This window comes from Diadema antillarum, unplaced genomic scaffold, assembly GCF_040938485.1.
Source record: "Diadema antillarum isolate AM-2024a unplaced genomic scaffold, OU_Dant_1.0 seq00000146_RagTag, whole genome shotgun sequence".
NCBI classification, from domain to species: Eukaryota; Metazoa; Echinodermata; class Echinoidea; order Diadematoida; family Diadematidae; genus Diadema; species Diadema antillarum.
In genome coordinates this window covers 191138-205121 of record NW_027271221.1, presented here as the reverse complement: position 1 = coordinate 205121, position 13984 = coordinate 191138, and the positions used below count along the sequence as shown (strand labels likewise).

The 13984-nt window shown below is 42.9% G+C and overlaps 1 protein-coding gene across 1 annotated transcript; it reads left to right on the top strand.

Moving 5' to 3' along the window:
• Nucleotides 1-5910: 5910 nt before the first annotated feature.
• Nucleotides 5911-8321, top strand: LOC139727720 (uncharacterized). Its single transcript, XM_071638699.1, has 2 exons — nucleotides 5911-7758; nucleotides 8193-8321. Exons 1-2 carry the CDS (start codon nucleotides 5998-6000, stop codon nucleotides 8319-8321), a joined length of 1890 nt encoding a protein of 629 aa, XP_071494800.1. The 5' UTR covers nucleotides 5911-5997.
• The last annotated feature ends 5663 nt before the right edge of the window (nucleotides 8322-13984 follow it).

Here is a 13984-nt window from a genome sequence, read left to right as displayed (position 1 = left end):
CAAGAGCTACATTGTGGACGTATTTTGACATAATTTGCTTACGTTTTCCTTTATTCCGTCAACACCGGAGGGATTAAAAAAAATCAACATCATGGGAGTATCTGTCTGCGGGAGCAAACTACAGGATACTCCTACAACATTGCTAGTTTGTGTTTTGTATGTGTTTGTGTGTGTGTCGGTTTGTGTGCAAATAGTTAGATGACACAATTTGAAACCCATATCCCTGACTGGACTTGCTTACCACTTCATTCCACACTAAAACCCAGTAACTAAAACATTGAAATTTTGATACCAGTTGATACAGTTTTTTTTCTATTGGTTTCTACTGGTTTTCTTGCTCGTGAATATTCATAAGCTATTCAAATTCTTTTCGTGAAAAAGATGAAATATTATTTAATCTTATGTCTTTTCTGACTTTAATAAACTCTGAAATGTCTGAAATGTATTAGAAATTTATTGAATATTATTGCCGTGATATTCACAATTTCATTTTGTAGCAGTCCTTTGATGAGGTATTTTCATATTTTTATAATAAAAGTGTAATCTACATGGTAACCATGTCTTAAAGCATTACAACTAAATGGCCCGATATATGTGAATGAAATAACTTTGGTACTAACTGGGTATAGGATGTAGGCTAAGAAATGTACTTATAGGTATAGGCTTTACGACTATCTGTAGGATTATGATAGGTTAGATATGAACAACGTCTTGACATACATGTGTTCTGGTAAACACCCACATCAAATAATTCAACGCAAAATTAATTTTGACAAATTGAAGTTGGGCAGTATCTAATTGGGTAAAATTGGTTGGGCAAACTTTAATAGTTACCCAATTCAAAATATAACTAACGGTTGGGAAATTGCAAAGTTACAATTTAATTTGCCCAACCACATAGCAAACCCATGACCCAACATCAGTTGGGCAGATTTTAACCAATAGTTGTGTGGACAGTGATGTTGCCCAGTGTTGGTTAAAAGTTGGGCATTTCTTTTTTTGCCCAACTATTTTAAGAGTGAAGAAAGTGTGTCAGCATATGTACATAAAGGACAATTCTCTATAACATAACATGTGAAATACGAAGGAACCGCAAAAGCAAAGCTTGTAACCACGTGTTCCAGGAGAAAAAGTATCAATGTAAATTCGTTTTGCAATGGAGATAGGACACAAAGTATTAATGACGAAACTATTTTGAAAGCTAAAAGAGCAAGGTGCAAAGAGCAGAAGAAGTAAAAGAAAAAAGGAAGAGAATAAGTACTCATTAATAAAAGATAGCACAAAAATACACTGGCATACGAGCACGAACTTTCTACGATCAGTTTCATAACAAGTACAATGTTCAAAGTGTGAGTACACTATAGCGCATTAATATAATGGGAGCATAAACACGATAAAAGCTGAAACCACAGGTAAAGCAAACGTACACTTAAAATTAATCTGCCATGCATTGAAAGAGAATAATGTAAAATAACAGGCTACATAATTTCAATCAGGCATGTTATACTTATAAAGTAACATTGATTTGAGTTTTTGTGTGAAAGTAAACAGAGAAGAACGTTTGACTATATCTGCGGGAAGATCAATCCATCAGACTGAATGAGGAGAGAATTGTTCCAACTGCTTAAAGGAACAAGATGTGCCTTGCATTAACTTACATAAATATTCTAATCTAGACTGAAAGATCAATAACTGAACTGCTTAACCCTTATTGCACTGTGCTGCTATCCCCCATACAGGACCAAGCGACATTGACTGTGACTTTGAATACAATACCTGTGGCTGGCAGCAGTCATATTATGATGACTTTAACTGGTCCCGTAATAATGGGAGCACCTCGTCTGCCAATACCGGACCAAGCGGGGACCATACAACCGGCTGTAAGCACGTACACTATCTATTGTCTTTTCTGAGGTTAAAGGCATAATTCATCATTTGCAGATGAAACAAAAACCCAGCATTAGTGCTTTAAAATAGTTTTAACGATAATAAGAGTTATATAAGGATAGAAACAACCACTGTAAAAAAGAAAAAATGAAATGGTAAATCGATGTTAAGTATTATTAAATATCATAATGTTAAACAATAGTTATAATAAAAAATGCTTCCAGACTAAACTGTCTACTGTTACGGTTTAGTGAGAAAAATATAGATATCTTCACTATATTTTAGGCTTTATCACGAAAAAATAGGATGCTTTGTGGCACAACAGACGTATACACATATGCATTAAATGTCTTTTTTTTTTTTTTAATCACTGTAATTCCCAAAGGTAAACAGGACCTTTAACGCTCAGTCACACCTTGTCGGGTAAGCTACGCGGGCTTGTTGCGAGTAGGTTTTTTTCTAGCAGGAGAATTTTCTGCGGGCGGACAAGGATGTTGGCGAGTTCCGTACTTGCGTCTTACTGCTAGACGCGTACTATTCACTTGTTGCGTGCGTGTATTCCGTGTGACCTGCGTGAGAGCTTTGAAACCGATCCAGTTTTTACTACGAGCGACATAGTCCTACGGGGACTGCGAAGTACCTGCGTTATAGCTGCAAAGTAAGTGCGTGGGAGTTGCCTGCGAGGTGCTGCCGCTAAGGGTATCCTACGGGTATTCTGCGTATACCTCTGCGGGCAACCCCCCGCGACTCACCCGGAACGAGTTTTGAGCATGCTCAAGACCTTGTCACACCATGTCTCGGGAAGCTTTGCGAGTTCACTTGCGGGGAAATTTTTTTGCTACCCAGAAATATCAGCAGTTGGTCCGCACCTGACAGCACCTAACGCGTATCTCGCCCGTAGTTGCCCGGAGGTGCGCACGCAAGTCAAATTTACCCGCAGCCAGTTTTGAGCATGACGTAATTTTTTTTCCGGGTGAGTCGCGAGGATTGCCCGCAGAGATCCGTGCAGAACTTTAGTAAGAGGACCTTAGCGGCAGCACCTCACACGCAACTCGCACGCAGGTACTTCGAAGCTGTAATGCAGGTACTTCGCAGTCCCCGTATGCGGCCAAGATAATGACATTCTATGGAACTTCTGTTATTCCTTCAGAAGGATTCCTTAACCGAGTTGTGAGCCCTCACCCCCCCCCCCCCCCCCCATGAACCTGACACGCTGGTCACACGGAAGTAGAACGTAAGCAGCACAGGTCCAGCAGGTAAGACGCATGCGAAACTTGCCCAAATCCTTGTCCGCCTGCAAAAATTGTCCTGGGAGCTGGAAAACCCCCAAACGCAACAAGCACGCCTAGCTTGCTCGGAAAGGTGTGACAGGGCCTAAAACTTGGCTGCGGGTGAATAGGACTTGCGTGAGTAACTCTGGGTAACTACGGGTGAGATACGTGCCAAGTACTGTCATGTGCGGGTCATCTGCGGAGACTTCACAAGTCGCACGCAAGGCTTTCCTGGAAAGGTGTGACACGGCCTCTACGCTTTTTATATTATCATTATCAATATTATTATTTGTAGTAGTATAGTAGTAGTGGTAGTAGTAGTAATATTAATACTTATGTTATTATTATCATCATTATTATCATCATTATTATCATCATCTTTATCATCATCATTATTATTATTATTATAACCATATATTATTGTACTCTACAGTAAGTCCATGAAAGTTGTATCTTCATTGAAGAATGTTGGCGTCTGTCTCGTTAACTTTTCCATTGTGTATATTCTTTGTATTGCATGGTGAAGGTTACTGTTTCAACGTACATGGAGAGATGACAGAAAACTGCTATTGAAATCCTTACTCTTTTCCTCACAAGCATGTAGAAACATTCGTGTTTATTGATATTGTGTATTTGTTGTTGGTGTTTCTGCATTGAGTGCGTGTTTCGCAAGCGTATATCCGGGTAATTGTATCCAGTGGCGTATCTAGGGAAAACGGCGCCCGGGGCAAACGCGAAAATTGCGCCCCTAATTTCTGAAAAAGTGTCCAACCCCAACCCCATCCCGGTAAGGACTTAAAAAATAGTTGTCACATTGAAAATGCATTTCCAGGTTGTTTCATGTACAACACCTATCGGTCATTCAACTAGACAAACATGTTTACGGGTAGGGATAACGAGACAAAAAGTGCGAGTGAGTGAGCGAGAGAGAAAGCGAGAGTGAGAGAGAGAAAGTGCTAGGACAGGAGAAAAGACAGGAAATAGCTCCAGTTCCGGGAGAGTGCGGTATAGGTGTTTTCGTTCAAGTCCTTTTAGTTGTATCAAATATTCCAAATGCCTCGAAAAGGAGTGTCGTAGTCGAGTAGCAATTTAACAGTAGAGTTGGATCTTTTCGTGGCAGACACCATTTTGATTTCACCGAGAGAACATTGAGTTAGCTCCGTGATGGCAGAAAACCAACCTGCCACACCCAGGCGCCAGTTGGCAAGATAATTTTGTGTCTAAGCCCAATTTCGTTTGCGGCCAGGAGCCGTCCGTCCACCTTACCGTCAGCCTGTATACTGGCTGATTTGAGTTCAGATTTTGTTTGCTGCCAGAAGGCGTATTCCAACAGCCTTTGCAGCCTCCCAGTAGACAAGAAGAAGAGGCATTTTGGTCATATTACACCGGTCATTGGTAAGTTAAATTGCGATTTTATTTCTGCTTTGTCGTGTGTAAGGATGTGAATGTGTTTCAGGGCACCACATATAGCCCCGGAGAACCCCGTGAATAAGTGATAAAGTATATTATAATGGTGTACAGTTTTTGAAAACGATGCGGTGATGTTTGATAAGCTATGCACTGTTATATTTCCAATGTTTGAAACATTTCATTATGTGAATTTTGTATGTTAATTGGATAATAATGCAGTTCTCAAATTTTCACTGTGATGTCAGGATTTTAAGCTGATAATGTTTTTGTGTGTGTGGTTAGAACACACCCCATTGGTATATGTTGCATTTAAATAATTTTGTAGATGGCGCCGAGGCCGAGGTCGAATCTACTCCCAGGCCGACGCATTCGCAGCGGAGCGACTGTGCCCGCCCCTCGCTAGGGAGAACTTTTGACGCCAATGAATACGGAACGCGGGTCCCTCGCGAGACTTTGGAGCTGGAACAGCAACCTCGCATACAAGGACGCTCCACCCACGAATCAGTTATGTTCTGGAAGCGAATAGTTTGACAATTAAGGTGACTCTGTGGACAACGCAGGTGAGCGATGAACCTGGCGGGTGCATGACACCCTGTTGATATGATTGGTTATGACGAGGAAGTGTCGCCGAAGTAGAGAGGTGAAGGTCATGTTAAATTGGTAAAAGGATGAATATGATGTGCACATAATTCGAATGTTGGTATTTATACACTCCATGATAGTTGCGGGTTAACACAGAACCCGGATGTAAACGGAAGCAGTGTAATTGAAGGCAAGTGTTATAACCGCGGTAAACCGTCGTGCGTGCAGGCTGGTCATCTCAGGATCAGCACTACGGTGGTGTGAACCATATAGTGTTGCGCTTGATAGCAGATAGTGTATTGTCAGGGATAACGAATTAATAGTGAAGCTGTTATAATTATTCTGAAGAAGTGTCAAGCCAAAAGTACAGGTGGAACCGGACCAAGACAGGGTCCCGTTCACATGGTTGTCGAATATAAGAGTATTGTAATTTAATTTATCTCACTCAGAATTTTGATTTTGCATTTTATGTTGGTCACAACTCCTTGATTTCAGTCTTGTAAATATTCTACAAATGGTTTATTAAATTGTACATTAAAGTGAATGGCACGAGTGTGATTGAGTATTATTTAAGTCCGCCCATGTGACATTTTCTGGGGGCTTGTCCGGGAGTATAACTCGTGCCATTCGAAGTCACATGGGTATATAAACGGAGAAAACAGAGTAAAGAAAAAGGTTGAGGAAAACTTGTGATTTTTTTTGTTTCCTCTACATTTGTATGTATGTACTATCTATGTATGTATCTATGTATGTACTATCTATAGGTGCACCGTTGTATATTCATTGTGTACATGATCTGAACTGATCTGAATACATTTTTGTATTATAAGTGCTCAGGTAATTCAGAATGGAGCTAGCTAAGTTAACTGAAATTGGAGAAAAGTTCGGATTCAGTGGAGAGGAGCTTAGGCAGTTTGTTACAGACGAGCAAAAGAGACTCAGAGAGGAAAGAGCGGACATGTTAGAGTTAAGGCGACAGGAAAGAGAAACAGCCGAGCTACAATTGGCGATAGCGCGTGAAAAGCAAACCAAAAGCGAATCAAGTTCTAATGGGTGCAAAGCTCGATCTCCAAAATTGCCTCTATTTCAGGAAGACAAAGATAACATAGATGCCTATCTACAGCGGTTCGAACGATATGCCAAAAATCAAAACTGGCCAACTACAGACTGGGCACTCAACTTAAGCACACTGCTTACAGGTAAGGCTCTTGATGTTCACTCTAGATTGTCAAGTGCGGAATCCAATGATTATGACACTTTGAAACATGCACTCTTGAAATCCTTTCAGCTCACTGCAGAAGGATTTCGCTCCAAGTTTTTTTCAGGCAAACCGACAACAGGAGAAACGGCATCCCAGTATGCAAACCGACTAGAGAACTACTTGAACAGGTGGGTAAGCCTCTCTGGTATAGAGCACACCTTCGAGGAGCTGGCAGATCTACTCCTCCGGGAGCAGCTCATCAGTGGGTGTCATCGAGAGCTGGCCATCTTCCTGAAGGAACGGCAGCCCGAGACTTCGAAGGACGTGGTGAAACTAGCTGAGCAGTACTTAGACGCCAGAGGAGGCACCTTCAAACCACCCCCACCGGCACAAAGGAACATCCAGACACACGTGGGACAGATGCCACGGAGCAACACCAGACCTGAAGGTAAAATCCCTCCAAATAACATTTCAGGAAATAGGCCCCCATCTCAACCCAAATGTTACAACTGCCACCAACACGGTCACCTTGCCCGTGATTGTACAAAACAGGGAAACAGAGGCAGAACGTGTTTCATATGCCACAAACCAGGTCACATTGCTAACTATTGTCCTTTCTCCCCCATGAAATCGGCAGGTCTAGTCCTCGCCCAGGATCCAGAGCAAGGAAACCCCCCTATCTCGGAACACAACCTGGCTTCATTGGAACCCGATCAGGTAGAACCAAATCCACATACTCCCTGTCAATGTCCAGCTTGCACTAACACAAAGGTCAAAATTGAGGCTTCTTGTATGATGGTTCGGATGCCACTCAATGCCCCCAAGCTAGAATCCACCACAGACCATATCCAATTCAAATGTGGACACTCCTTGCCGTTGATGAGTGCAGCATGCACCAAAGAACATGTGGTCAGACAAATGCCAGTTACTAACGGACTAGTCAATAACAATCAAATTTCTGTTCTCAGAGACAGCGGCTGCAGCGGAGCTGTCATTAAACAAGATCTTGTCCAGCCAACCCAAATGACAGGTGAAGAAAGTACTTGCGTGCTGATTGACGGCACAGTGAAAACTCTCCCCGTCGCTAGAATAGATGTAGACACTCCCTTCTACGTAGGAAAAGTTAACGCATTGTGCATGAAAACTCCACTCTATGACCTGATTTTAGGTAACCTACCCGGAGTAAGAGAACCAGACAACCCAGATCCTGACTGGACGGCTACACCAATGCCTGTCGGCGCAGTACAGACGAGAGCCCAGGCTCAACGAGACGGTAAGCCATTTCGTCCTCTCAGAACCCCACACCCAATGGAAGATATCGTGACTCCAACAGCTCTCAAAGAGGCACAACAGAAGGATGAAACATTACACCGCCTGCGAGAACTCGCCGATACTCGTTCAGAGAAGGTAAGTCGCAATAACGGTCTCTCTTCCTTCTTTTACAAAGACGGAATGCTGTATCGCTCATTCCACTCTCCCCAAATGGACCCCGACACAACAATCACACAAGTGGTAGTACCAAAACAATACCGCAAACAGGTTATGCAAACAGCCCATGAAAATATACTCGGAGGGCATCAAGGTACCAAAAAGACAACAGAAAAGATACTTACCAATTTCTTTTGGCCCGGTATGAACTCTGACATTACCAGGTACTGTAGATCGTGTGACGTCTGCCAACGTACACTATCAAAAGGTCGTGTAACCAAGGTCCCACTCGGAAAAATGCCGCTCATCGAAGTCCCCTTCGAACGCATTGCTGTAGACATAGTTGGACCAATACACCCAATGACTGACCAGAAAAATAGGTACATACTTACCGTTATTGATGTTGCTACTAGGTACCCCGAGGCAATCCCACTCCCAAGCATCGAGACAGAAAGAGTTGCAGAAGCCCTAGTGAGCATCTTCACCAGAGTCGGAATCCCCAAGGAAATGCTGACCGATCAAGGGACTCAGTTCACATCTGATCTCATGAAAGAGGTAAGCAAATTACTCTCCATCAAACACTTCACTACATCCCCATATCACCCTGCCGCGAATGGACTAGTTGAGCGCTTCAATGGCACTCTAAAACAAATGTTGAAACGTATGTGCGCTGAAAACCCAAAAGACTGGGACAGGTACATTACTCCCCTTCTATTTGCAGTGAGAGAAGCACCACAAGAGAGCATGGGGTTCTCCCCGTTCGAGCTTCTTTACGGCCGGAAGGTACGCGGACCCCTCGACATCCTGAGAGAACTCTGGACAGGAGAAGCCGAAACAGGTGAGACCAAGTCTACTTACCACTATGTACTTGATCTCCGAAACAGGATCGACGAGACATGCCGCAACGCCCACACTCAACTTCAGAAATCAGCAAACAGGTATGCAAAATACTACAATCAGAAGGCAAAACACAGGGAGCTACAAGTCGGAGACAAGGTACTCCTACTCCTACCAACTGACAGGAATAAGCTCCTTCTACAATGGAAGGGCCCCTTTGACGTGATCTCCAAAATCAGCTCCATGGACTACAGGATCGACCTCAACGGGAAACCAAAGGTGTTCCACATCAATCTTCTGAAAAAGTATCACGCTAGAAATGATGTTCCCTCTATTTCAGATGCCGAAGCTGCTTGTACCGCCGTGATCGAATGCGAAGAGCAAAATGATGACGAGGAAGAAACGCAGCAACCACTAACTAACACATCTCTCCTACAGCCTTTCCCATTTCAGGCGAAAGAGTCACTCGACGATGTCTCAATTAACTCAGCCCTTTCCTCCCCACAGAAAGAACAGGTCAACGAACTCCTCAACGAGTACAAAGACGTCCTGTCTGATCTTCCCGGTCGAACCACGTTAGGCGAACACCACATCAAACTCAAAGGAAATGAACACCTGAAGAGTAAACCATATCCCATTCCCCACTCTCTTAGAGACACAGTCAGAGAAGAGGTAAAAACCATGCTATCGCTCGGAGTAATTGAGCCATCAGAAAGCCCCATTGCCTCCCCCATAGTACTGGTTAAAAAGCCCGATGGCAGCAACCGGTTTTGTGTAGACTTCAGAAAACTCAATAAAGTGACTGTATTTGATGCTGAACCCATACCAGATCAAGATGAACTCTTCACAAAAGTCGCCCATGCAAAGTTCTTCACCAAAATAGATCTCAGCAAAGGATACTGGCAGGTACCCATGGCTGCCGAATCCAAACCACTAACCGCTTTTCTTACCCCCGATGGTCTCTTTCAGTTCACAATGATGCCCTTCGGCTTAGTGAACGCTCCCGCCTCCTTCAGTCGACTGATGAGGAGACTGCTAGACCGACTCGGAGGAACGGTGAACTACATCGACGACATCCTCATCTATTCGACCACGTGGGAAGAACACCTACGTACACTCACAGAACTCTTCAGACGACTACGAGCCGCAAAGCTCACTGCTAGACCAAGTAAGTGCTTCATCGGACAGACAAGCGTCGAATTCCTAGGACATGTGATCGAACACGGACAGGTAAGACCCCGCCCTGAAAAACTCAAAGCCATCCAAGAGGTAAGTCAGCCTCAGACCAAACGAGAGCTCAGATCCTTCCTAGGTATGGCGAACTACTACCGGAAGTTCATTCCGAACTACGCCGCCGTCGCCGCACCACTCACAGACAGGACCAGAAATGCTGAACCAAACAAGGTAAAATGGGAAACGAGCCAAGAGCAGGCCTTCACAACACTGAAGGAAAAACTTTCTAACCCCCCTATCCTTCATTTGCCAGATTTGTCACAGGACTTCATCCTCAGGACAGACGCCTCCAACGTTGGACTAGGAGCAGTCCTCCTCCAAACACACCAAGACGAACGATTTCCAGTCTCCTACGCGAGCCGAAAACTGCTTCGACGAGAACAAGCATACTCAACCATAGAACGTGAGTGCTTAGCTGTAGTTTGGGCAATAAAGAAGTTCGAACCATACTTGTACGGCAGACAATTTGTGCTAGAAACCGACCACCACCCACTAGTGTACATGAACAAGGCTAGCCCTGCAAATGGGAGGCTAATGCGTTGGATTCTGGCTTTGCAACCCTACAGATTCCGTGTGGAAGCTATCCGCGGCAGCGAGAATGTTGGCGCAGACCTACTAAGCCGGCTGTAGAGAGAAAGATAGTGTTATAAGTAATTTCTTTTAATTATGAAATGCATTTTTCGAAAGGGGGAGTGAAATGTCACATTGAAAATGCATTTCCAGGTTGTTTCATGTACAACACCTATCGGTCATTCAACTAGACAAACATGTTTACGGGTAGGGATAACGAGACAAAAAGTGCGAGTGAGTGAGCGAGAGAGAAAGCGAGAGTGAGAGAGAGAAAGTGCTAGGACAGGTGTAAATGTTTTACAAGTCGCGCCATCGATGACCGAGAGGAGTTCATTTATTTTTGCATGTCAATTAATGTAGAGAGAAAAGACAGGAAATAGCTCCAGTTCCGGGAGAGTGCGGTATAGGTGTTTTCGTTCAAGTCCTTTTAGTTGTATCAAATATTCCAAATGCCTCGAAAAGGAGTGTCGTAGTCGAGTAGCAATTTAACAGTAGAGTTGGATCTTTTCGTGGCAGACACCATTTTGATTTCACCGAGAGAACATTGAGTTAGCTCCGTGATGGCAGAAAACCAACCTGCCACACCCAGGCGCCAGTTGGCAAGATAATTTTGTGTCTAAGCCCAATTTCGTTTGCGGCCAGGAGCCGTCCGTCCACCTTACCGTCAGCCTGTATACTGGCTGATTTGAGTTCAGATTTTGTTTGCTGCCAGAAGGCGTATTCCAACAGCCTTTGCAGCCTCCCAGTAGACAAGAAGAAGAGGCATTTTGGTCATATTACACCGGTCATTGGTAAGTTAAATTGCGATTTTATTTCTGCTTTGTCGTGTGTAAGGATGTGAATGTGTTTCAGGGCACCACATATAGCCCCGGAGAACCCCGTGAATAAGTGATAAAGTATATTATAATGGTGTACAGTTTTTGAAAACGATGCGGTGATGTTTGACAAGCTATGCACTGTTATATTTTCAATGTTTGAAACATTTCATTATGTGAATTTTGTATGTTAATTGGATAATAATGCAGTTCTCAAATTTTCACTGTGATGTCAGGATTTTAAGCTGATAATGTTTTTTTGTGTGTGGTTAGAACACACCCCATTGGTATATGTTGCATTTAAATAATTTTGTAGATGGCGCCGAGGCCGAGGTCGAATCTACTCCCAGGCCGACGCATTCGCAGCGGAGCGACTGTGCCCGCCCCTCGCTAGGGAGAACTTTTGACGCCAATGAATACGGAACGCGGGTCCCTCGCGAGACTTTGGAGCTGGAACAGCAACCTCGCATACAAGGACGCTCCACCCACGAATCAGTTATGTTCTGGAAGCGAATAGTTTGACAATTAAGGTGACTCTGTGGACAACGCAGGTGAGCGATGAACCTGGCGGGTGCATGACACCCTGTTGATATGATTGGTTATGACGAGGAAGTGTCGCCGAAGTAGAGAGGTGAAGGTCATGTTAAATTGGTAAAAGGATGAATATGATGTGCACATAATTCGAATGTTGGTATTTATACACTCCATGATAGTTGCGGGTTAACACAGAACCCGGATGAAAACGGAAGCAGTGTAATTGAAGGCAAGTGTTATAACCGCGGTAAACCGTCGTGCGTGCAGGCTGGTCATCTCAGGATCAGCACTACGGTGGTGTGAACCATATAGTGTTGCGCTTGATAGCAGATAGTGTATTGTCAGGGATAACGAATTAATAGTGAAACTGTTATAATTATTCTGAAGAAGTGTCAAGCCAAAAGTACAGGTGGAACCGGACCAAGACAGGGTCCCGTTCACATGGTTGTCGAATATAAGAGTATTGTAATTTAATTTATCTCACTCAGAATTTTGATTTTGCATTTTATGTTGGTCACAACTCCTTGATTTCAGTCTTGTAAATATTCTACAAATGGTTTATTAAATTGTACATCAAAGTGAATGGCACGAGTGTGATTGAGTATTATTTAAGTCCGCCCATGTGACAATAGTCCACATGATATATGTTTTTTCAAGCACTTAAAAGGGGTCTTTTGAGGGTGATTTAGATGCAATAAATTTTGATAAATTTTGGCGAGCGAGCGCGGCAAGCGAGCCGAAAATTTCTGTATTTCAAGCTTACAAAACATGGAATTCTTGTCAATTTTTGCTTATCAAATCTTACAATTCTAATCAAGATATAGTGACGGCCTTATAGATAACGATTTATACCAACAAACTGAGGACTTGAAAAAATACTCTAAATTAGTACGCGCGAGTGAGCCGAAATTTTTATATTTCTGCGTCATCATTACGTTTTGTTCTTATCTTGTTTGATTTGAGGGTTTTTTTGCGCCCCTCCCCCCCCCCCCCATGTTCGAAACAGTTGGCGCCCTCTTTTGATCCAATTGGCGATCGCTTCAGAACGAAAGAAATTGCAGCCGCTGCTCTGTGTAACATTTTGCCTTCTAACTATGGCATGTGTGACACAATATACATTGTCATTTTGTCCGCGTCATCATCACCTTTTGTTCTTATCTTATTTTTTTTTGTATAGAAATTTTGGCGAGCGAGCCGAAAATTTTTGTATTCCAGCTTACAAAACATGGAATTCTTGTGTGAACACAATAAACATTGTCATTTTGTCCGTGTCATCATCATGTTTTGTTTTTATCTTGTTTGATTTGGCTCCAAAATCTTCGAGTGATCCCTGACGTCACTCCCAAATGAGTGAAAATGAGCATTTTCACTCAAAATTCACTCCAATTTCACTCGAAATTCACTCTTTTTTGTATTCACTCTTTTTAGATTGAAAATTTTCACTCGATTTTTTTAGAGAGTTCGGAATACAAAAATTCGGAATAACGGTCTGTCACCATATACATGTACTTGTATCCTCTTCTCAAAGTGTTCAAAGTGTTCAATTCAATTCATATCTACTTTTTGTTACATTAAATACTCTTCCTTGTAGATGGATATTACATGTACATCGAGGCATCTAATCCTCGTAAATTCGGACAAAAAGCAAGTTTAACGAGCCCCGCCCAGTATCGTTACGGGCCACAATGCCTGACATTCTGGTATCATATGTACGGCTTCGCAATCAATTCACTGAATGTCTACCTGTCAGCATCAGCTATACCAACTTCGAATGACGTATTATTCTCACTTACCGGAGCTAGAGGCGACGCGTGGTATGAAGCACGGGTAAATCTTACTCAGATGTCCCTCAAGATCATTATGTTAATGGATGTATGTAAGAAAGGAGATGCATTATAACCATGAAGTTTCAATGAAATAACGTTCAGACGGTGAGCCTTAACCTTCAGGATAAGCTCATGACTAAGTATGGGGCGCCAAGTATCGCACCGTCTCCTTTGTCAGGAAATTAAGCCCTATTCTTCATAAAATTACAATTTTTGTGACGAAATTGTTGTTTCGTTGACAAATTAATGACGCCAGTTTCGAATGAAATGATAAATCCATCACAAAATTGTAATTTCGTTGACAAAATTGATATTCTGTGACAAAATTGATTAAAAAATGTTGTCACTTGTCATCAACAACAACAAACAATTGCGTCACCAAATTGTCCT